The sequence below is a fragment of the Strigops habroptila genome, chromosome 11 (genome assembly GCF_004027225.2).
Source record: "Strigops habroptila isolate Jane chromosome 11, bStrHab1.2.pri, whole genome shotgun sequence".
NCBI lineage: Eukaryota > Metazoa > Chordata > Aves > Psittaciformes > Psittacidae > Strigops > Strigops habroptila.
This window is the reverse complement of record NC_046360.1, coordinates 17,809,604-17,833,819: the sequence shown is the minus strand read 5'-3', so window position 1 is coordinate 17,833,819 and position 24,216 is coordinate 17,809,604. Positions and strand designations below refer to the sequence as shown.

Below are 24,216 nucleotides of genomic sequence, written 5' to 3'. Positions count from 1 at the left end.
TAAAAAATAAGTCAATCATTTTCATGCCGAATTAGCATTTCTGTTCACTTATACAGAGGCTATTGTAATCTAATGCCTATGATCATTATCACCACCACCACTAACTTCTGGAGCATACACAGATGCAGTAAAGTGAGTGGTATTAGATTCCACTTCCCACATCATCAAGAGAATTGCTAACTACGTCTGAACTACACAAGATTAACGGGAGTTTTAAGCATCAAGTAACCACAGTTCCTTTAAAAATAGATAGACTGCGCAATAAGCAAATTCAAAATACGCTACTCGTTAAAGTTGAGAGAGAGAACCCACCAGAGCACACTTTGACTTTTAGATTCCAGGTCAAGTCTATGATATATGTTTACTTACATAAACTTAACACATTTGCTATAGTGCTGATGGCATATGAGGATTTAAGATTATCAGTAGTGCTACTTTCTCAAAAAAGCAAATTCAAACCTCACTAATTTAAACCCTCACCACTGGGAACCTCACTGATCTTGCAGCTTTACTTCCATTATAGTTTGTTTTTTTAAATGGACATGGAACTTACTAGATACGTGGAACAGAAAACGTAGGAAGGAACAGGAGCCTCGTTTACACACATTGTGCTACATTTGGCACATTAGGCTCAAGCAAACCATTACCCTTTTCTGATGTTAGAACACTCTCTAGTCTTTGCCCTTGAACAGTAATAGACATTCTGCAAGGAACCCAACCGGGGAACAGTTGGGGAAGTTGGTTTTGTTTTCTTCTTTTGGCAAACATTTGATTTATTGTTTCACCTACACATCACAAAAACGCCCCAAGAAAGCAAATCTAGTTGCACAGGCGAGTTTCCCTATTTTCATCCTTGAAGTTGGATCTCTAAGTGTTACTCCTATGAAAAGCATTCAGAACACATCACACAGAACAACAGCTTCTTTTGGTGAAAAATCATGGAATTTGATTGGGGCAACACCAACACTGTGCTACACGCTAATCTGGCTACAGCCAAATGAAATCATTTCTATGGCAGAATGTGCTGTACATGTGTAATGAATGGCACTTTGGAATGGGAAGCAAAAGTTCTTTGTACACTGTCAGTCAGTTGAGGACATTAAATCCATTCAGTGCAGATGCTTAGTCAGGTTGGTGTGTTGGTATGAGGCATAGAATCATAGAATCTTAGGATCAACCAAGTTGGAAAAGACCTTTAAGATCATCAAGTCCAACCATTACCCCAGCACTGCCAAGGCCACCACTAAACCATGTCACTGGAGGCCTCATCTACACAGTTTGAGAACACTTAGCATGTTGCTAACAGGGAGGGGCTGATGCTACACCAAAATCTTCAAATACTTGCCTGCTTAACAAAAGCTAGAGCACACTGCCATTTCTCTGCCCAAGAGGCAACATAGTACTCTCAACAGGATCAGCACTAGGAGAACACAGCTTCTTTTATGGACTCAGAACTTTGGGATTCATGTAGCACAACGAGAATGAAAAGGTGGGGAAAGAACTTGATTTTTGTACAGTTCTGCACTTACTGAGATTTGCAGGTGCACAAGCGAGCTGCGTGATCCCACAGGCTAAGTGAGTCCCTCTGCCAGCACTCCCATGAATGGGTACTGGATTGGCCCCTCCAGGTGTATCACTATCTTGCTGCTGAGGGGATTTTCTCCACATTGAGATGTCCAGCAATAGACCAGCTAATGAACAAATAAATCAATACATGCAAGTTCAGATTTTACAAAACTTCTTTTTGAAAAGGAAAATCAATCTTTTCAATTATTGCCAACATTTAAAAACCCCACCAATTTGTGGTTGGCAAAGCCAAATGCTGCAGCATTTGCAGAGGCACAAGCAAACCTGTGGCTTAGGGGATGGGGTTCCTGCTCTCAGCAGTGGAACCATTACTGAGACAAGAACAATAGGAGCTTTATGTCCACGGAACTACAGTACATTCTTGGAGAAGAAAAAAATAAGTAAGAAATCTGCATTTACATATAGATCTTTGTGGTTTGTGATGCAAGGGGAACCTAGCAGAAAAAATCCTTGGTTTTGCATGACTCTCTTTCCCGTTGATTACCGTCCATAACTGCCACATCCTCAACGGAATAACGTGAGAAACATGTTCTTCTATCCATTGCACTGCTGTGCACAGCGGAGGTCACAAAGACCACATGGTTTAATCTAGAGTGCACGTTACAGTGCTCTGCAACATTAAAACCCAGCACCACGCGTGATGCTGCCTTTACCTCACTGTTAATGCTGGCATTTTGTACTATGTTACTGCCACCCTAAATCTAAAACTGAAACAAGAGTGACCTACCCCTGGCTGTTTGAAAAGCACACTCAGTAAAGCTGGATGAAAATGAAATTGCTCTATAAGGTTTGATGCCTAAACTACGCTCTGCCACCACCCCCCCCAGGATCGCTCTGGGTAAATTATCAATAATTTAATTAAATAATTTTAGAGTGGTAGCAACTGCTCTGTACTTCCTCAGTATCTCAATTCATCGTCTCCTGCTGAAGGAGGAGGTGGAATCTCTACCAGAGAGGCAAAGAAAAATCACAAATATTCACAATTCTGTAATAGTGGAGGAGTATTGAAACCCTGGCAAGGGCAGTAACCTGTGTAACATATAGACTGTGGGAGTCAATATACCTTCAACACATGCTCTGTGAAGGCAGCATGCCCAGAACTGAGCAGTCAGCCACCAACAAACCACAACCCAACCCCAACAAAAACCCCACAAAACACTCTATCTGACCTTTAAACATCTCCAGTAGACCAATATTTCTACAACACTATCAAAATAATCCTTCAATTCAGCTGCTTATTTGAAATCAAATCCTGGCATTCCAAGGAGGATGTTTAGCCTGAAATGTTTGGATACTTACTGAAAATATTTCTCTGGTAATTTTATTCATTTTCCTCTCATGCAAGAAACAGTTGGCAGTGAGAATCAACCAGCTGGGGTCAGATGCTCAGGACAACAGAGTTCTTTTTCCTCCCCAAGAGATACTTCACTGTGCTAGAACTGAAGCCTATTTATCTCTATTGGCCAATCTTCACCCAGCATCAAATAAAATATTAATCTAGCAAATGAACGAAACCCCAAATTACCACCAGGACCTGACCACGATGATTGATAGTCATGCTGACCAGTGAGTCACAACAAAAGACGGAGAGTTGGGAAACGTGCATTCAGTCCCTCACACAATACGTTTTGAATTCTAGCTCTGTAAGTAGACTGCAGTCTTTTTTGCAGCTGACAAGTGAGGAGGTTTGTATACAGACCCATCTGCAATTCCAGTAGTCTGCATTTGCTAGGGAACTTCTCTAGCTAGTCACAGCTTAAACCCTTGACTTCTACTTCACTGTGCTCAGAGTCACACCCTGGCTCCTTTGTCTATGGCAGCTGAGAGCGGTTTCCAGGTTTTCTGCCATCCTCCGGAATGCAACAAATAGAAAAATAACACCTTGCCTGTGATAACTCGCCTGGTTATCACAGCCAGAATAGCTCGATCTAAAGCTCTTAAGAACATGTCTTTAATGACATAGCTGGTAGATAAGAATTTCACACACCAAGGTCAATGTGGCAAACTGCATGACAATGAAAGAAAACTCACAGAACTGTACCATTTCCCCAATGTCTTTGACAAGTAACTTCTCTACCTACATGCAATACAACGAGCCACTGAATAAAGAACCAAAATATAACCCAGTGTAATTATTTCAAAACATTCTTCAGCAGAGAATACAAAAAGCAATGTTTACAACCAAACGGCAGTTAGGTGAGCCTGTACAGTGTGAATTTTGAAGGGCACTGAGAATATCAGAAGCAACTAATGAAACGATAAGGCTGCCAGCATTGTGAGAGCATAAGCAGACCTTGCCAGAGTCCAGCCCATTCCACCCCTTCCTTCTGCACTGCTGGGTAGTGTGCAAACAGAGGAATGGGAATCACATCAGGCAAAGAGTGGACTAAGTAAAGAACAGTGAGCAACTGAGCAGTGGCACATGCTTCAGCCTGGAAATCTACAAAAGTAATAGAGGTTGATAGATGACCCCAGTCCTCAGCTCCTTTTGTTCATCAAATACAGTCGTGCTGCTTCTGCCATGCCAGATCGTCAGGAAAGAGAACCTCACAACTGACTGTTCTCCCAGTGCAGCATGAGGGGAGTGCGCTGCTTTAGTCACAGAAACCAAGGAGTTTTAATTTAATAAATGTGTGGTTTTGTGTGTGTGTAAGAGAGATTATAGTAAAGTCTATGGAGCTAAAAGCTCACAAGTTCAGAACTGCAGGGTAACTGTTATCTTGTGTTACTCATTTCTAAGCACAAGACCAAATGATTTTTTTTTTCTGTGTAACATCATGTTTGCTTCCACAAAGAATTGCTCTTTTTTTCCTCTAGCTCAAACTTGCTTTCAATTTACTTAATTCCTTTTTGTTCTCCTACTTTTTTATTCAAATTCATTCTTTTCCACTTGATGCTGGTTTTGTGCCTGCCATTGTTGCAGATTTTATTGTTAATAATGAGTAAACACTCCAAGTACCGCTGAAATCCATTCAGTGATGCAGAGCAATTATAGGATGTAAATTACTGACTTTATTCTTTTCCTAGTTTAGCTTGTACCATTCACAAAGCTTTGTCTCATTAAATCTCCAGTTTTCAACAACTGATTCAATTCATATGTTGCATGGTGGCTATTGCACTGGCTATTGCTACTTTATTCCACTGTCCTTTTCTGTTCATGAACTACATCTTCTCTACTTGGGATGAAGAGAAACTCTACTGGAGCCTGCTTTCCTACAACTTGATCCTCATGGAGGGCTGCAAACTCTCACTAAAGATTTTCATACAAATCTGGCATTCGTAAAGGACTGCATCTTTGTGGATAATCTAGAAGCTAACAAAGGATGAGCCCACGTAACACTAAAAATAGAATTATAGAGTCTTCCTTGCACAGAGAATAACTTTTGCAAAACTCATATCAACTTCATTATCCTTTAGATATCCGTCCTATTACCTAAATTGGTTGGAATCAGGCTCAGAATTCAAGTGGAAGCACAAAGATATAATAAAAAAATACAGGTTTGTATTTCAGCCACGGACAGGAACAGCATGGCTGAAAGTGCCTCCCTTCCTTAGAGAACCAGGCTGGAAACATCACTGATGTTATTTGGAAGCTCTCACCAGTTTATTCCCACCTCAGGGTAAACAGGAAACATGCGTAGGAACAATCACAAAGTAATGGGACCAGATCATCTCCAGTAGCTGTGTTTGTGCTCACAGTGACTTCAACCAAACTCTGCTTGGTAGAAGAGGTGAAATGTGGATCTCTGGTGATAATCCAGATCTGAGCTGGATCGTAATACTGGAGCTCAGGGATCCTTAGTGGTTTTTTAATGATAGGTTTGTTCCAGCCTCCGCGAAAGGCAAGCGAATTGGCATCAATAGAAAAACAAAGCCAATTGAAACCAGCCTTTATCTTTATTTTTTAAAGAGTGAAAGTTCATAAAAATAGCACTTGTAATGAGTAAACTTGTTACAAGTTTACTTGTATTCAAGTGAACTTAACCCAAGTCAGCTTTGCTTCAGACTGTCCAATGCATCGTTGCCTTATTAGCACCATTTTGTGAGAGGTGCTTTCTTTGTTATCTTAATACAGTTCGAAAAATAACTCTCTGAGTGCCTCTTCTATTCATGACTCACTCGTAATGACACAAGTGACTCATGCTGTCAAATTACAAGTTATTACTTTAGAAAATGAGTTTTTTCCCTTCCTTTTGGATAAAATATGACAATTTTCACTATTTTGTTACTAAGGGCAGTTTCATACTACTTATTCTCAGAATTCTATTTTTGAAGCAAAGCATATGCCACAAAAGACAAAAGCATCTCCTGCCTCTTGTCTCTTTCAAAGGTAAATACATTCGAAACAGAACAATTATTTAAAACTAGTTCCAGAACTTCAGGGGTTCTTTATCAGTAAATTGTATTTCAGTCATCAGGTTTTACCTAGACAGGTCTGCTTGCCTTTTTTTCCCCTAAAAGTGTTCACTCTAAGCTATGAACACCTTCTGGCCCAAAATGGATGAGTAGGGATGCCGGTGTTAGAGGCAGACTTGAGCCTTCTGCTGCAGTGATGACTGGTCTAACTCTCCAGGAAGGTTATGTGCTGTTCCTAGGTGGGAATTAGCTTGCACAAATGGGAATGGAGTGTTCCCCAGGTCATAGAACACTGTGAAGCCTTTTGTTTCCTGATAGCTCAGACAGCTCCTCTGGCCACCTCCTTTCCACACACTTCCCTTCCTCTGGCCCTCATTTTTTTCCACGAGGAAAGCAGAACATTCCATACAGAAAAAGATCTAAATAATTTCTGTGCGACTGTACAGACTGTAGTGTCTCACTACTTTGTTGCTGAAGTTATGCCTTCTGATTCCAGAGGTCCTGAAAGCCCAGCTGACTTGCTTTTCTGTGAGGAAGCTGTTGCATCCTGATGTTTTCCTCCAATTACTATCTCAGACAAGGCCCAGTATTTCCTGGCTAGTGTCCATTTAAACTTCAGTGTTGAGACCAATACTGGAGCATCCTCCTATGAAATAGTATTTCTCCCTGCCCATCTCCCTTTTGCATCCTCCTCTCCCCCTTAGTGGATCACTCTGGGGAACATCCTCACTGATTACCTGCTGGTAAGAGTAGTTAAAGTTAAAAAAAACAAACAAACCCTGAAGCTCTTTCTTATGCATCCTTGTCCTTATCTATAAGAGCATCCATGATTACAAGACCCAGAAGATGCCTACACACAGGCTCCATCAACCTAGCAAAGAGTGTTCGCAAACCACATTAGTATTTCCTCTCCTGTAAGACTGACTTTTCATCTCTCTTACAAATGAGCAGCCATCATTCCCTAGGCAAGACATATTTCCTCTGAGGGAAGAAAAGACACAAGTCAGCATCATCTTTATTCTCCGATCTTCAGAAATGTAAATGGAATGATCCTGATCTTTTCTGGGTAAGGGAAAAGCTAGATTCTAGTGGGACTCTTTGCCATGTATTTTCTAGGCATGGCCAGTTGACCCTACATTGCCATCCAGACGTTGACCAGGGGCTTTAGAAAGCAAATGAACTGCTCCTTGGCTCAAACATCTTCCAGATTGGGGTATTCCTTTTGAATCTGCTGCAGTTCAGGCTGCATCCCTGAACTCTGGCTCTAGGCCAAATGCTGCCTTTTCTCACACAGACTTGCTGCCAAAGGCAGCATTCAGAGAACTATTCTCCCTGCCATACCCATCCTTGCTTTAAAGCCTTTTCTCCTTTAAATCCATCAAACTTATTGCCTCTGATATATTGTGTTCCTAGAGAATAGAGTCGATTCCTTCGTTTGACTGTTCATTACATTTCCTCTTAATGTGTTTTAATGTTTCTTAACTTCCCCGCTCCTGCACTTCATAGGTCAAAACTCAGCTTTGATGGAAACAGAAACAACCTAGAATTCAAGCAGCTTACAGGTTTCTCGTCAATATTCTGTTTCTGCTACTTTCAACCCATTTGGTACTTCCTCTATTCCTTCTGCTGCTTCCCCTACAAAATCCAAAGCCCTGTACAGTATCAGTGACATTAAAAATCATAGAGCTGTCCATAACCCGATTCCACGTTCAGACATTCCAGGTCAGGTGGCAAAACAGACTCAGTCCAGTGACACTGTAGCAGCAGAAGCTGGACACCAGCTGAACTACAAGTGTTAGGTGAGCTCTGCAGTACAAATGAAAAACAATTTACACCAATTCTGTTGAGGTCTCTCTAACTTTGGGAAGGATGATGCAGAAGAAATGCCTCTTAAAATCCTCAGCCTTTCTTTGGGATGATCTCAAGATATCTGGTGTGTGTGAGGCAGCCACTTACTAGGAGGCTTGCCAGGAAAAAGCAACCAGCAAAAGTAGATCAGCCTCCCTGAATGCAGAGATACATGCACGTATCATGCAACTGCTGTAGCCACTGGAACATCTGGCTTGGTGCAGTCTATATTTAGGAATAAAGCTTTATAACATTAAGATGCTTAAGATTTTTTTCCACTGTCTGCACTGGAATATGGTGGTCAACAAGAAGAATAACTCCTGGAAGTAGTGGAGTTCTAACACAAAAGGTGAATGTTTGGGACTGCACCTTCACACTGCCTATTTGCTCAGCAAAAAAACAATCCCCTAGAAAAATGGAATTAAAACCAACCAAACAAAACTAATAAAAAGGTCATAACAATGACACTGATCATCCATAAGCAGAACAGCCTGAAAGCAGAGTTATTTATGCTAAATGCAAAAGTAAGAGGCAAAAGATAGTCCTTTGGACTAAGCAGAACAGAAACAGCACTTTAAAATGTAATATGGCAACTGAGAAGAGAGAACTCAGGAAAAATGAATGATTGGGTGGATTATAAACATGTACACAGCACCTGCCAAATGGAAAACAGCGACTGCATCTAGCAGTCTGTTTAGTAATTATGGCAAAACAGACCCCAGAGCGCTGAAATGGAGACAGTTAGCACACTAAACAGAGAAACAAGATGCTGTGCTGAATTGTGAGGACATTATAAATTGCAGGAAATGGTTTATTAATACAAAAAGCTCTGGAGCAGGCCACCTGCAGTGGTAAACACAGTACCTGTGACAAAAATAGCTCCCAAGAGAGAAAGGAGAAGTAGTATGCAGGAAAAATACAGAAAATGGCTTTCTGGTGGTAAATTCACAGCTCAAATACAGTGGTGATAAATATGAATCAGGGAGAAAAATTAGTTTCCCATCCTTGCTTGATTTTCACAAGCTTCAAGTGAAGAACCCAAGAAACTGTATCACCAAATCTTGTGCCTAGTTTACACAGTTGTCTCATTGCAGTTAACAGCAGAAAAGTGAACCCAGATTCATTCAAATGGAAAGTTTTTAATTTTGCCAATAAAACAAATAACATATGGAAGATTTAATGTCACCTGAAGACCTTAAGTCAGACAACCATTACTTACTAATTTCCCTTTTTTCCAGCCTAAAAGTTGATGCCTTTCTTATGAGACGAAAGTAGGGGGCCTGTGTTGCGCCCTGGATTTGAAGGCCAGCTGGATTTTAAGGCCAGCTATGATCTTAAACTTGTAACTGAGACAACAAAAAGAAAGCTGAAAAGGCATGGTTATAATTGTATCATCAATACTATACAGACTAACATAAAGCTAAATACATGAATCAAACTTCAAGTTTCCTTACCAGGAAAAATACTTAAAGGAAGAGGAGTTCCTTTTAGAGAACATACCTTGCCTGCCAACCAAACATGACCTCCAGGGCTTCTCCAAGCAGATTTCCTACCTCAGGGTGTTCCATTGCAATCACAGGGGAATGATGAGACCCAGCATGATGTAGGTGCAAGCAGCGTGTCACAGAAACAGCCAGGAAAGGTGCTGTTGAACAACAACTTTTCAAAGTCTCTCCTGAATAGCTAGCTGTACACAGAAGGTACACTGCTGGCAGAGGATCTCTGGAGACATCCTGCAAGGAGAGGCCAAGATGTCTGGTAAAACAGAGAGACACATGCTGTGCTATATCCCGCTTCCTGCTCCAAGAGGAGTGAACTGCGTGGTGCCCGCTGGCAGCACAAGCTGCAGCTGTACGTGGGTACTCATGTCACACAGGTCTAAGCCAGCAGCTGAGACCCAGAAGTTTACAAGCAACTACGTTAGCAATAACTTACTCCAAGACATAATTGTCCATGCATTATACTGAGGTTTATTTTGCAACCTACACAGTGTTACAGCTAACAATTAAGCTGCTAGGGGTTGTAAGTACCCATGGGCAGCTACAAATACCTGGTGGTTGTACTGCTATAGCAGAAGGCACCCTGTGCTCCTGTGCTGTTACTGCTTCCTCAAAACAATGCAAAGCAAGACTTTGCCTTCAAGATTTACTTTTTTTCCTCAAGACTCTTCCTCTGGCATTCGTTCAGGCATTCATTTGTGCTCAGCTTTTTACAAACACAATGCTAGCCCAGAGTTTTCTGCTAAACCTGCATGTACACTAACAAACCTGGCCAACAAAATTCCCAAAACTTATCTGTACACCCTGATTGTGCCTACAGTATGCAAGATGATTTCAATGGGCACTGCCTGGCTGCCCTCTCTCAGGAGATCCTCTGCCTGAGATGACAGCTGGAACAACGTGCCTTGACAGGACCGTGCTCTCCTCCAGCTCTACCTCCAACTGATGAAACTGGAAGGAGGCCCCATGCTTCTTGAGGAGTCCTCTTTAAGAAATCCTCTCAGGATGTTCATAAAGTCAGCAAACATGCTGCTAGGAAAACCTCCTTAAGCACCACAAGATCATCCTGGCTCCTGATCACAAATAACTCTTAACTGAAAAGGTTGGCTCAGTGTTTTATTCATTACCCACCTTGCCTTTTAAGGGGGGAGATAATGATTATGCTCTCTTGGGATGATATATTAGAGAGTAGATTGGCTTGAAGATTAATATTAACCTAGTCTTGCTAATCTAATTAAATAATTCCTTGCAACATGGTTGTTAAATGACTGCTGACAGCCAGGAGTTTTCTGGATACAGCAGGAGAGCCCAGAACAGAGAGTTGTGACGAGGTCTGGCAGCAGTAACCAGGGGAGCAGCCTGAGCTGCTTCACCAGACCCATGGGACTGGCACTGATTTCCATTCAGTAGCTCTGCACAGGGACACTCAGACCTGGCACTCATCCATGTTTAGAGAGAGCTCTTGCAGACGTTGTAATGGCACTCTGTAATTCTAATGAGTACCTTTATTTTTTCTGTAACGTTTCAGTAGGACACTATTAGTCAGTATTTAGGATGACTCAATATTATTAACCATTTCCAGAGCGCTTCCCCCCTTCTGAGCACCCGAACACCCACCGGCCACTCTCCAGCCCTTCCGTGGCACCACATCTCCCTCACGCCCTCCCCAAGCACCACAACTTGGCTGGGATTTCACCATAATTCCCTTTAAAGATACAGTTTCCCTTTTCTTTCCCACTCCTTGCGGATCCTTGTTGCTGAACACAGCTGTACCTTTGAGGTGACTTTTCTCATGTAAGTACACAAGACTCCAAGTTTGCATGAGTTAAAGCAAACCCCAAACCCATCAACTCAAAGTACCTGGTAAGACATTTCCCCCCTTCCTCCTCCTCTGGGTCTCTCCATACGAGCCCCGCAGCGAGGCGGGGAGCGGTGTGTGCGTTCGCCGCCACCGCCGCCGCCTCCCCTCAGCGCCGGCCGGGCCGCGCAGTGGCGGGAAGGCGCAGACCCGCCTGCGAAGGGTCTGGGCAGGGGCGCTGTGCCCGGCCCGGCCTCACCTCAGCACGGCCCCGCGCCGGCAGCGTGCGAAGGGCTGCACGTTCGAAAACACGTTGTACACAACAAGTACATCATCTACGAACTAAACCGAACTCCAACCGGCTCTGCGTGCGAGCGAAGCTCCCATCCCCACAGGCTATCCCGGGGCTCGCCGGGCTCCTGCCCTCTGCCTCAGCAGTGGCTGTGCAGTGGCCACCTCGGTTTTCAGTGTTTGCTTCCATTTCCTGAGGGAAAAAGTCTTGGAATTGGGTTTCCAACGGCAGTATGTGCAGTTGTGGAAGGAAAGGCTGTTCCCTGAGCAGACCCCACGCTAAGGATTGAACACAGCCACTTCCAAAACAGGTTGTTTCTGCCATGGAGCACTCCTGGTTGGGTATTCAGGCAGGAAACCCAAGGCAGCAAGGACACTCCAAGTCATTCGCTCAGTGATTTCACTGCGCACAGATTGGGTTTGCTTTTTCTGTAGTTTATGAAGCTCCAGTCAGCCCGTTAAAAAGAAAACTTCAAGTCCAAGATCCATCGTGCTGTGATACGCTTGCCATTGCGGGCATGCACTCAGTCCTGCTGCTGCCCTGGAGCAAAGCCATCGCTCCTGCTGAGTGTGGAGGGACCAAAGTTTGGGTCCAAGTGCAGCACTGAATGTTTTGTTACCTGTTAAGAAAGCAATTCAACTCACATCAGACATTAATGTACAATATACGCCTTCCCAGCAGCCCTTCTCCCATGCAGCAACACTCAAGTACAAGCAGTAAGCAAACAGAGGAAAACCAGCATTAAATGCAAAAAACCCCAAACCTCCTTTTGTTACCTGGCGATGAAGAAGTTAAGGTTTTGTGTGGGAAAGCTTGATAACCTCGAGTTTAGAATTGCATGTTGCAAGGAAAACCACTGTTTCCCTATAAGCTCACAGACATTGAGGAGAGGGAGCAGGGTGGTACATGAACCATGGGGATCAGAAGATGAGTAACAGTTAACTTCAGACACCAGGAAGGCAGAAGTGATTTTGAAAAGCTCAACAGAAGGTAACTGTGTAACTGTGTTCCTAAAGGAACTTGTTTCATCCTCATACTGAAAATCACCGCTGCTGAGATCAGATACCCTTGCCCACAGAGTCCCTTATTCACGGAACAAGTGTAGTGAAATCAATCTATACTGTGTCATTAAGCAGAGACAAGAGAATGTAAGAGCCAATGATTGTAGATATAGACCATTAACAGAAAACACTGGTTTCACTGTTTGAGAAGCATACAAGTGGAGAGCTGGCAGCTGAGGGTATGCTGGCCCTGTGGAGCAACCACCCAGCACCCCTCTCTGCGCAGACATGGAATGAACAACTACCTCAAGTCCATGTGTCCATCGGCTCCCTGCACACCGGCTGAAGAACCCCGATTTGGGGACAACAACTTCAGTCCGTTTTTAAAAAATAAATAAAAAATCGATCTTTGCATTGGCAGTAAAATTTATAACCCCAAATCCCACCCACACAGCAGTCACTTGACAGACTGCTCAAGCTCCTAAAGGCAAAAGCCTCGCTACTGCTTGCAGCAGGTTGGATCCTGACCCATACCAGCTCCCTATTTCACACTGGATTTTTTGTTAACTCTGCTCTGGCTCTAGCTTTTGCAAATCACAGGCTAGGCTGAACAGGAAGGAGAAGGAACAGGAGATTAAAACCTTTCTTGCAAGCACTTCTGAAATGTTGACTGCAGTAGCACTGAGATATTCCGGCCCCTTTCACTTCTCTCTCAAAGCAAGAGGAGAAAGATGACATCCTTTCCTTAACAACCCAAATGAACAGAGTGGGAAGTTTGCACAAACCTGGAAAATTAAGAGCTGCTTCTTCAGCCCCCACTGACTAGAGCAGGCATTGAGAATCCTTAGTGAAACCTGGGAAAAGCCCCTCACCACAAATACTAGGTGAAAAGTCATATGTAAAAACTTTACACCATCAAAATTGAGAATGTAAAATCAAGACTCCAAGTACTGAGGGGTAATAGGAGGTGAAGTACAAATAATACAGTCTAGTGCCAACCTGTAAATAGCCAAAGAACAAGTCCATCAACAGCATACTAAAGGGAATCTTAGAAAGCTTTATTAAATAATACAGATACAACTCATATTATTTACATCCAAATTGTCAAGTAGTACTAGCGTGTAAGGCACAACTTCTCCAAAACCAGCCAGTAAGTTACACAAGACTCAATATAATAACATTTAACAATGTTGAGTTTTGTAATACTGTGTGAAACCAAAACTGTATGCCATGAACGTCTGCATTCCACTCCTCCAACTATTTGCCCGCACAGTTCTGCACATAATGTATTTTGCATAAGCTATTTTGTTATTTGAAGTAGGGCAATTGCCATCACTGTCATTATGGTCCTTAGGAGAGACACCCAGAATATTCACAATTCAAACTGTGATACTTGTTATATGTAAACAAAGTCCTTAGCTGCAAAATCCTCTTTATGGATTAAAAATTACTGGGATTAATATTAGAATCCTCAGAATAACAATCCTACTGCAATACTTTTTGTTTTTCTTTTTTCCCCTATTCTCAGGGAAGTACCTTAGGACTAAGAACTGGAACCAGTCTTTCCAAATTAATTTTACACATAAGAAAAAAGTTCAAGTCAGCATTCTTCACTGCCATCTTGTTTAGAAAGCAAAATACACTTGAGCACACAGTGGTAACTGCCTGGGTGAGCAGAGTACTTTCTGGTGTGCCCAGAATTGTGCATTTTATGTCTGTCTGTCAAGAAGAAAACCAAAAAGTCAACCAAAAGACCCCCACTTTAATACTTAAGCGATTAAATCTTACACTGTATTTTACAGACTTACAAACGAGCACTTATTAGTACACTATTATGGTACAACTATTCCAAAGTCTGGTCATCCCAGTAATGCCTTACTGGGCAGCTGAAAGGAAGATTCTGGGTGCAGCTGTATCTGTTTGTACATGAATACACCTGAGAGGAGCAGACGGAACCAGCTGAAGAGGTCACTCATTCCAAGTGTGAAACAAGCCACTTTCCAGTGCACCAGGCGACTAGTGGTAATAAAAGGCGGCTCAGTTTCTACAGAGGTACTTTTATGTGTGAAACGACCTACATAAATGTATTCTATTTCTATCAGAACACAGTTAAGATAACTGCCTTCAACTATTTACTACCAGAAGAAAGGTCCTTTTCGAAGGCACATGCTTTCACATTCCAGTCCAAAAAAAGTGCTTACAGTAACAAGATAGGAATACTGCAGTTGTACCCAAAGGAAGCCGCACTAAGAGAGTTTTGGTTTTCTTGGTTTTTGTTGTTGTAAAAACAGCTCCAAATTATTCACAGTTGTTCCAGCATTCCTAATGTTAAACCAGCACATTATGGTGATGAATCACATTGTAAGGCTAAATGTGAGAACACTTATCAGTGCAGTACATTCCTGAGTCTTTGGAACTCAAAATAAAAACTAGTTCTTTGAAATATACAATCCCTTCATAGTTTTGACTCATATGTGACCTGTTTTTCTATTTCTCTTTTTTTAAAAAAAACTTCACTAAAAAGGTAATTTTTACAAAAAAATAACATTTTTTATCACTATCACTTAGACATAACCTCCAGTTGCTTGAAGAGTGCAAAAAAGCTTAGCATAAACTTGGCTTCTGCCCAGCCAGCCTTGTCATCTAAGCGTAAAACAGCAGGTAAAGGAAGTTCCAAAGAACTGAACACTGACAAAAAAAAAAGGAAAAACTTCAAAGAGCTCTAAATACATATCAAAAAAAAAAAAAAAAAAAAGCCAGTTCCATTCCAGAGATGAATTACAGCAAAACTGTGAAAGTTCTGACATTCACAATTGTTAAAGGCACTCGTTTTTGTATTTTTCTGCTTTTCCAGCCCTAGTGCACAAGGATGAGTCCTACTGCCCCTAACGGGAACCATAGCCTGTGCTCCAGAGCATGGACGATGGGCTTGTTTTCCTGCTTGAAGACTGAGGACTGAAGGGAAGCACAGGTGATGCAGAGAAACCTAAAACCCGGGGAAAAGGAGAACAAACCCAGTCAGACTCAGGAGTGGTGGAAGTAAGAAACAAATAACTGCTGTTATCACCTGCTGCAACACCTGGCAAGCGACTCTGGTGATCCGTTCAAAGTGAAATAACCCCTTTAGCTTATGGCCTGTTGAAAAGACATTTCTATGTATCAAAATTTTGTAGGGCTTCCTATTAAGGACTTTAATTCAAGAATTAATTAAGTCTGAGGGGGGCACAACACATTTCACCTTGGCAAATAACTCTGAATTTGCCTTATTTTACCTGAAGTGTCAGGTACGTGTTTTTACAAACAGGACTGCAGCTCACCACAACTTAGATGCAGCTGCAATAGTGTGGATTCTGTTTTAATGGCCACTGTCTATCACAGACCTTCCAAGTGAATGGGTGGGTTTTGCTATTTCTGAAGGAGTTTGATTCTGCAACGCTGCAAATAGGTAAAATAGGGAATAAATATGATGACCAAAACCATGCTAAAACATGACTGCAAGATCAGAAGTAGTGAAGGAACAAACTGTTCCCCAAGCAACACAACCAAGCCTTCTAGAGCCCCATGTCCTTTGCTCTCTGCCCTGGCCCTTCCCGGTCTCTTACAGCAGCCCCAGTTCACAGCACCTCCCAGCACACTGACAGCATGTGCCACAGTTCAGTAGGAGCAGAATTGTGGATGTCTCTCCTCTACCCACCCTGTGATTTGCAGGAATTCTCACACTTTTAACCCATTCCCTATTTCCAGTGTGGCTGAAGCTGGCCGAGTGTTTCACAAGAACTAGCAGTGGCTAAAGGGGAAGTTGGGGAGTGGGGCAGGGGCAACAAATTTCATAGGAACCGGCACAGTGCTTGGAATATAATTCAGTGTGCAGAGTCTCTCACAGTTACACCTCCCTGTGTTCAATCCCAACGCAACAGCCAGAGTAATCAATTCATTCAGTTAGAACTGGGTAACAGCTGCTTACTGTTATAGGTGTGTTGAGGAGTGGCCCTTGGGGTAAATGGTGGATGACTGTGCTCTTCTTTCGGCGAGAAAACTGCATGATAGACTGGAAGACATGGTAAAAAACCCAAAATAAAACAAAAAACCAAACCAATAAGATCATTTCACATGGCAATTATTGCTTTGTTTCTTACAGCTAATGCACTGTAAGAAGTTATAGAAAAAATACTTGGCAATCTTCAACTCTCTTACCTATAATCATAACAGCTGTCCCTGCTAATAGTGCAAAAAGCGTGAAGAACATTACTTGGTAAGAGTCGAGAAAGTGCTGGAATAGGCTGGCTCCATCTGCAGAATTGATTAAGAGGAGACAATACTGAGTTAGAAGAGCATTTCTTCAATCTGCTTTAAGAGAGTTAACAGTTCTTAACTCAAACTGAGATAGACAAAAGAAGGGTTTTATTTACAGCAAATAAGTGTAATCAACTCAGTGCAATCAACTAGACTTCGATTCTAGTGACTATTTCCAATGCAGTCTTTGCAAAATTTGCCAATAACAGTTTAAGACAGTGATATACAACGTCTTAAGTATGTTCTTTACCTTCTCAGCTCCAAAATGCTGATTGGTCTTCAAATTAACAAGGCATGCTTGAGCATAAAGAAAAGCAGAGCAAAAACCAAAAATGCTTTCAGACACTTCAGCACTGGATACTGATGCCAACTTGAACAGAATATTTTGGGCTGACCCAAGAGGGAAATATGTTCAGCTTCAGTCATAACAAGCAATTGTATTTGAGTCCTCCGGTCACAGTGAGCAGCTTACAGGTCCATCAGAGTGTTAGCTGCCAGATCAGGTTTTCACACATCAAATTTTGTAACCTCATGAACATTAATGGAAGTTAAGGGTTTATTCTGGCATATGAAGTTTAGAGATAAACTTACGCCTCACTGGTGCACTGGTTCTGTCAGTCAAGTAAATCACCGTCACTGGGATCGTGATAGACTGGTCAGTCATAGGACTAGAGACAGTCAGAGTGGTTGATAAGGATCCCTGGCTTGAAACTCTTGGATCAGACAGACTAACGGTGTAGACTACATAACTAGGCAGCCCATAGGACTTCTCCTTCTCAAATGCCTTCACTGTTGGTGACCCACATTTCACCTGCCAAGGAAAAAAGCCAACCTGAAGCAGACTGCTTGAGAAAGCCCAGCACATGCCCATCTTCCAGGCCACACATCAGAAACCCATTACTCCAGAGAAACACAGAGCAGCTCACTCTCAGGAGTCTTGGTTGGAACTTCACAGTGACACCTGTAACACTCCACTCCTGTTCATTGTTATGGCTGTCCTGCTAACTGCTCTTTCTGTGGGCGCGGGCTAACCCCACACAGGCAGAAATCAAGCATCCCTTACTGGGCTATGTGAACCAGGGGCAGTCAAACAAGTACGTGGGCAAGAACCTACCCTTGCTGCCAGGCAGACTTTCTGCTTCCCCACACGCCCCAGGTAGCACACGGGTGAGCCTGACATGTTCCTACTACCCCAAAACAAAAGTGAAAACTGAAGAGGAACACATTCCAAGGTGAGTATTTCTAAATCATCTCAGGAACAATCTTGACATGGTAAAGGTGGCACAGAGTGCCTCTGGCTAGAAAGCTGCATGTAACAGACCAAAATGCTTTCACCTGTGATGTGATACTTTCCAGCAATGCACTCACCTCCAGGGTATCAAGAATTTCAGTGGCACCAAATATTTTCACATCAGAGCTTGTGTAATGGTTGCTTAAAAGCATTTCCGTTTGGTCAGCATAAAACCCGGGATTGAATGGCACCTCAGTGCTGATCTGCTCCCCAGAGAAGTGGCTGCTTTGGATCGAAGCTGTAACTCTAAGAGCAGTTCTACTCATGCTGAGATGCTTCAGCTGCTTGTCAGTCAGCCTGTGCATTGTGATGGAACAGGTGTAATGTCCTAGAGAAAGAAAAGCACTTTGACTGTTAATTGCTCATCTTTATGGATTTTTCCTCCATGCAGGGTGAGATTTCTCTAAAGATGTCTTTAGAGAGCTAGAAGTCTTTAGAGAAGAGCTAAAAAAGGTGGAAAAATTCAACAAACAGCAAGATCAGGAGCACAGAGGTGAACAGGACAGTGTCTGCTGGGCCATGTATCAACCCAAGCTCTAAACCAGCTGGGGTACTTTCTGTCCCAAAGTAAACATCGTGATAAAAACATGGAAATGGCAGTTTCCAGTCACGTTTTATTTTAACATGCCATTGAGATTCAGTTCCACTCTGAATGGAACATTTATGCTAAACCTGATAGAAAAGCTTTACTGAAAACAGAATTTAACATCCTATTTCATACTCTCTTCTCTTGACGTTATTAAAATTTTCATAAGTTACCATCACCAGCTCTGTGGAGACATGGTTTATTATTTAGAAAAGCTTCTTTAAAGGTTAGGTATTCACCACGTTTCTAGTCTCTTACAGGATCTGTCTATTATTAACAATAAAGAGAATAAAAAAATCCCCCAGTATGAAGATACAAAGCATAAGTAACAAGCAGCTCACGAGGTGCAGCACAGAGGCAGCCGCTATTATGCAAGGTAGAACAGTGTTTTACACAGGGGGTACACGGGCTACTCTACCAGATAATTGATGTAATTTCTATACAGTCCATGGTGTTTTGGTTCTTTTTAAACCTTGTTATAGTTATGAAATACTAACACATGGCTTAGACTTCCACAATTTTATTTACCTTTCCACAGTACCGGGTCATTTCCCCTCCTTTTAAGTCCCAGTTCAGGTTGCTTTGGGGATACACAGGAATTTTGCCTTTCATAAGACATTACAGCACTTGGGTTGGGCAGAACAGCTTGAAAGCATACAAAGAATTTCTATACAAATTCTTTGTATTCTTTGAATACAAAGAGTTCAAAATGTATTACTTCCAGCAGATTTTCACATTTACACCATTCCCCCCACTTTAATCACTGAGGTCAGTACCACTGTAGTGACTACAGTAGCAGGGCTTTCAAAAGGCCAGCATCAAACATGCAGAATAGTTGACTGTAGAGCATAATTTGGTGAAAACTGAAGATCCTTGGTAGAGAGACATTAAAACTCACGATTGCTTCTCTTATCCTTAGTCTTAACTTCCACTGTACTAATGGTAAAGGCACTGATGTATGGCCAAGAACACACCTCAAAGAGCCACAAGATGTTTACAGCTACAGAGATACCTAATTTTGGAATATCTGTCACCTGACTGCTCATTTGTACCAGCTCAAGGAGGAAGTGATTTACTTCCATAGCTTCACAAATACGGGGCCTGCTATCCCTTTCTAAATTGTTACACACAGGGCAATCTAGTTTTTGTACAGTTCAGCATTCTGCAATACCCTCACTTCTCTCTCAAGGTGCCACCTTAAGGTCCTTTCCAACCCTAACCATTCCATGCTTCTATGATTGGACTGTCTCTAAATATATGAGCAGTAACATGCAAAATTAGGATCTAAATTTGCAGTTTGTTTCCCCCTTCCCCAGTAAAACAATGTTTCTGAGTTTCTTCCTGACTTACTACTACAACCCTGAGAAACATATGAAATGGGCTGCCACCGGTTCCTAGCGTCCTCTGAAAACAAGTGAATAGTTTTGTCAGGTAGAGCTGACCAAGGAGAGTGCACGTTAACTCCTCACTGCAGCCTGAGGTCCCACACAGCAACGCTCAGAGGCTTCAGGAAGAAATCTGCCAGGTCAAAGAGGTTTGGACTAAACCACAGCAGAATTCCAAGTGTCTGCCTGGAGCGTGGAATCTTGTCTCATCTTACCTGAAACTGCATCAAATCCAGGTTCTGCTAGAAAAATATCACGTGCTGGGAAGTCAAACACTCCGTTGCTAAAACCTAGATGGCAGCTGATAATGGACTGTGGTTGTAATTCAGAGATGGCTTCGATCTGAGCAGGCGAGCACACCCCTAAAGGGGGGGAAATAATTTAATCTCTAATTAATTATTTAGAAAATAAAATAATAACTAATTCATTTTTAAATCATCAAAAGCAAAACCATGGCTTGAAATACCACGTTATTCTGCCACCTTCTGAAATAGTTTCACAAGGTTATGATGATCTTAAAATAGCTGGAAATCAGAGAGAGCTGCCCTGTTGCAGGTCTGGTCCCAGAGAGACAACAATTTTATATGTTGTGCGGTTTTTTTGACAGGAATAATTTATTTACAGGAAAGACTGAACTGAAGAGGATTTTCAGATCAGATGTGGCTGCTGAGTAACTTATATGAACCTGGGAATCTCGATTCATGCTCTAGTTTCTGGCAAGACGGGTTTTCGGTAGGCTAATGATTTACATAAGGCACAATAAAATACTACATGGACAAGTGCAAAGTTAAGCTAAAAACTAAAACGAACTCTAATTAAACAAAATACAACTTATTAAACAGAGGACATGATCTGATGCTTAATCCTTGCATTGATCCTGATAGCTGACAATTTCTGTAAAGGATTTAGGGACGGTCACTACTTTAACCATGCTAAGTAAGAAAAAGTGGTAACTTCAAGAAGGCAATTGGAATTATCAGCAACTTACCAGCTGATTGCTTACTAACTGGTTTTTGATATGATCAAAAATGATTCTTCTATTATCTGCTGATTTTATCGGTGGTGAAATCTTAATAGTGCCCCAGAACAGCCTCCCAACTCTCTAACGTGCCCTAAGATTCCGCTAGAGAGTCTGGAAAGGCACTAGAGGTTCAGAAAGATCTTGCTACACGTTTCACAGACCAAACCAAAACCAAACCAAACCCCCCCGCAACACCCTCAAACCACCATCACAAATATACGAACACACAACAAACAATTGCATCAAGATTTTTTTTCCACCATACCTCTCAAATTTGTATTTCTTTCCCCAACTGAAACGATTACTTTGGAGGCTGCAACTCCCTGTAAGCTTGTTTTCACTCCACTTACATGCACTGCTGTAGTCCTTTGAGGTACGTTAATCAATACCTGAAAAAAGGATGAAGTACATTGCTACCAAAAACTGGTTTAACAAATAAAAATTAAGGCAAAACCAGATCAGAGTGACTGCGAAAGGCACACACCCCTGCGTGGGTAACAGACGAGAACACTCCAAGAGGTCATCCTTCTCTTTATAAGAAATCCTACATTTCTCCGCTTGCAGAACCTGCCTCTCCTGGCAGGTAAAGCTAGTAAAACCCTTGTATCCAGCCCCCAGAAGTTAAGAGGCATAAAGCTCTAGGTCCAAATTTAATTTCAAAAGCACATCTAGTGCTTATGTGAGCTGATAGAATGAATTGTGACAACAGTACGACTGCGCTGCAGATCAACAAAGTAACGTAACTGAGTAGTTCTGTTAGTGATGCACAGTAACACGCCACGACACTTCAGAAAGGTCTTGCTGACATCTCATCCTGCAGTGAAACTTCATTCACAAGAACAGCCACGCTCACAAATTGCTCAGCATCTGAAACAACTTAGCCAAGCAAAGGAATCAAAGTGTACAACATAACAACAGTACAGACTAAGAATAGAAACTATTACGCTGAACTTTCCTCCTTAACATCGATGGTTGAAAAAAAACCCATGACGTGTTTGGATATACACCAACTACACTCCAACCATTTGCATTTCTAGTACTTTCCCGTTTCAAAAGGATGTTTCTAAATATTGATAACCAACAAAAACTAAAACCACAGAACGCATTTTTGGTGAGGGTCCACTGAAGCAAACCAGCCGCAGCAGTGCCGCAGGGTGCGCAGTGCCGCAGGGTGCGTGGTGCCTCACCTCTCTGTATGTTTTCAGGGATCCAGGGATCTCGTAGTAGACGGTGACGACACCGGCCTCCCTTGCCACGGCTGCACCAGTCTTGGGGTCAACCTGAAGCACGCTGCTTAGTGAGGAGCTCCACGTGCCCCGCGGGCCTGGCAACACACACACACACCATGTGGACACTGTTCAGCAAAGGTCACCTATAAGTGCAGCACTCATGAGCCCATGGGTGTCCGTACGTACATCCCCACCACACAGCAGCAGGGGTACACAGAAACTAGGCTCCAGGGTCTCCTGTGGTGGGAGGCTGGCAGCCCAGCACCAGACTGACTCACAGGTATGCCGACAAAAGCCTGTTAATTTGCCTGAGTCAAACACAGCAAGTGAAATTAGACGGTCCTGACTCTGCATGATTCCCATAAAAACAAGCCTTTCAAGCAAATGGCATGGAAATGTCTGGAGTCTGATACGCACAAATTCAATACAAGTGACATATTGCATGGTTCAATTAAAGTTAGAGGAGTTGATCAAACCTATTTTTATCATTAACAAGAACAGTGACATTTGATTCTGAACAAACATCATAAATTATGCATTTCGTTTTCCTGAGAACGAGAACGAGCCGCGCTGATGTCAAATTACAAAGCTGCAAAACCACAGCAGCGCAGCACCACTTACCTTCTTGGTTCAGCAGAGAGGTGCTCAAACAGAGGACATCGCCTACCACCACATCCGTGAGCTCAGGAAAAATGGCATGTTGCACAGGAAGCGGGACGTAGTCTGCAATTCCACTCTGTTCTGTGTCCCAGACTTTCAGCAAGGTCAAGCCAACATTTACCGTCCGGATTACAAAGGTGTTGTTTGTGGCTCCTTTCCCAAACTGGACAAAGTCATCTCTACAAATAAAAAGAAATGCTTTTATATTAAGGCAAGTTTGCTAATGTCATTATCTCTATAACAAATAGTGGGTGTTGAACCCTTCTTAGGTTTTCAGCAATCATAGAATCACAGAATAGTTTGAGCTGGAAGGGACCTTCAAAGCTCATCAAGTTCAACCCCCTGCAATGAGCAGGGACATCTTCACCTAGCTCGGGTTGTCCAGAACCACATCCAACCTGGCCTTGGTTATCTTCATTAAAGTCTGATAAATTGAAGAAGAGATTAAAATAATTCAGCTGCTACTGAGGCAAATTTCAGTTCTCACTCATTCCAGGCACTTGCTCAAACCATACTGCAATCAGTGATGTTTAAGCACTAATTATGTAGCATGTACCAAAATACGATCACTGAACTCACTGCAAGTTAACTTGAGAAAGTGGGATCATTTAGGATGCACCAGGGACTGTAGCGATAGGACAAGGGGTGATGGGTTGAAACTGAAACAGGGGAAGTTCAGGTTGGGTATAAGGAAGAAGTTCTTTACTGTGAGGGTGCTGAGGCGCTGGCACAGGGTGCCCAGAGAAGTGGTGAATGCTCCATCCCTGGCAGTGTTCGAGGCCAGGCTGGACAAAGCCTTGGGTGACACGGTCTAGGGTCTAGTGGGTTCAAACTAAAATAGGGGAAGTTCAGGCTGGATGTAAGGAAGAACTTCCCTTTTTACTCCCCTGCTTTTAATCATGATCGCTGTGTTCTAACTGCAAGATGCTCCGCAGAAAACAAGCTACATTGGTAGTGATGGAATTGGTGATGGATTACTAATGCCCAAAGAAGGCTGGTTTATAATATTTATTATTCTTTGAGGCAGAGACCCAAAGCCCTTCTGAGGCTTGGCTCCGCTGTGCAAAGGCTGTATGAGCGAACCTGAAGAGACAGCCCCTGATCCAGAACCTTCACCATCTTGCATAAGGCTTAGGTGAGGCAGGGTAACAAAGCACCGGGAGGAAAAAGGAGGGAAATGCTGATAAGATCAATTGTTTATGTGGATGCCATCTGATGATTCAGAGACACTTACAGCAGAAATGTCCCCCAGCATGTCCCATGGGGGATCATGCTTATCTGGGCAATTTACCAATGACTAGAGAACAACCATTGCTAACTGGAACTCTTCTTTCTCCTACAGTCTCTCTGAAGACCACAGAGATGAAACC

At 42.6% G+C, this 24,216-nt stretch overlaps 1 protein-coding gene across 1 annotated transcript in view; it reads right to left on the bottom strand.

The window, feature by feature from the left end:
• Positions 1-13,418: 13,418 nt before the first annotated feature.
• NUP210 (nucleoporin 210) overlaps positions 13,419-24,216 on the bottom strand; it is a 66,254-nt gene continuing 55,456 nt past the window's right edge. The window contains exons 32-40 of the mRNA XM_030501215.1: positions 22,808-23,025; positions 22,145-22,281; positions 21,223-21,346; positions 20,152-20,298; positions 18,043-18,293; positions 17,266-17,485; positions 16,576-16,671; positions 16,346-16,429; positions 13,419-15,367 (exon numbers count right to left, since the gene is read on the bottom strand). Of these exons, the coding sequence (XP_030357075.1) occupies positions 15,267-15,367; positions 16,346-16,429; positions 16,576-16,671; positions 17,266-17,485; positions 18,043-18,293; positions 20,152-20,298; positions 21,223-21,346; positions 22,145-22,281; positions 22,808-23,025 (1,378 nt within the window). The 3' untranslated portion in view covers positions 13,419-15,266. The remainder of the gene's footprint in view (positions 15,368-16,345; positions 16,430-16,575; positions 16,672-17,265; positions 17,486-18,042; positions 18,294-20,151; positions 20,299-21,222; positions 21,347-22,144; positions 22,282-22,807; positions 23,026-24,216) is intronic.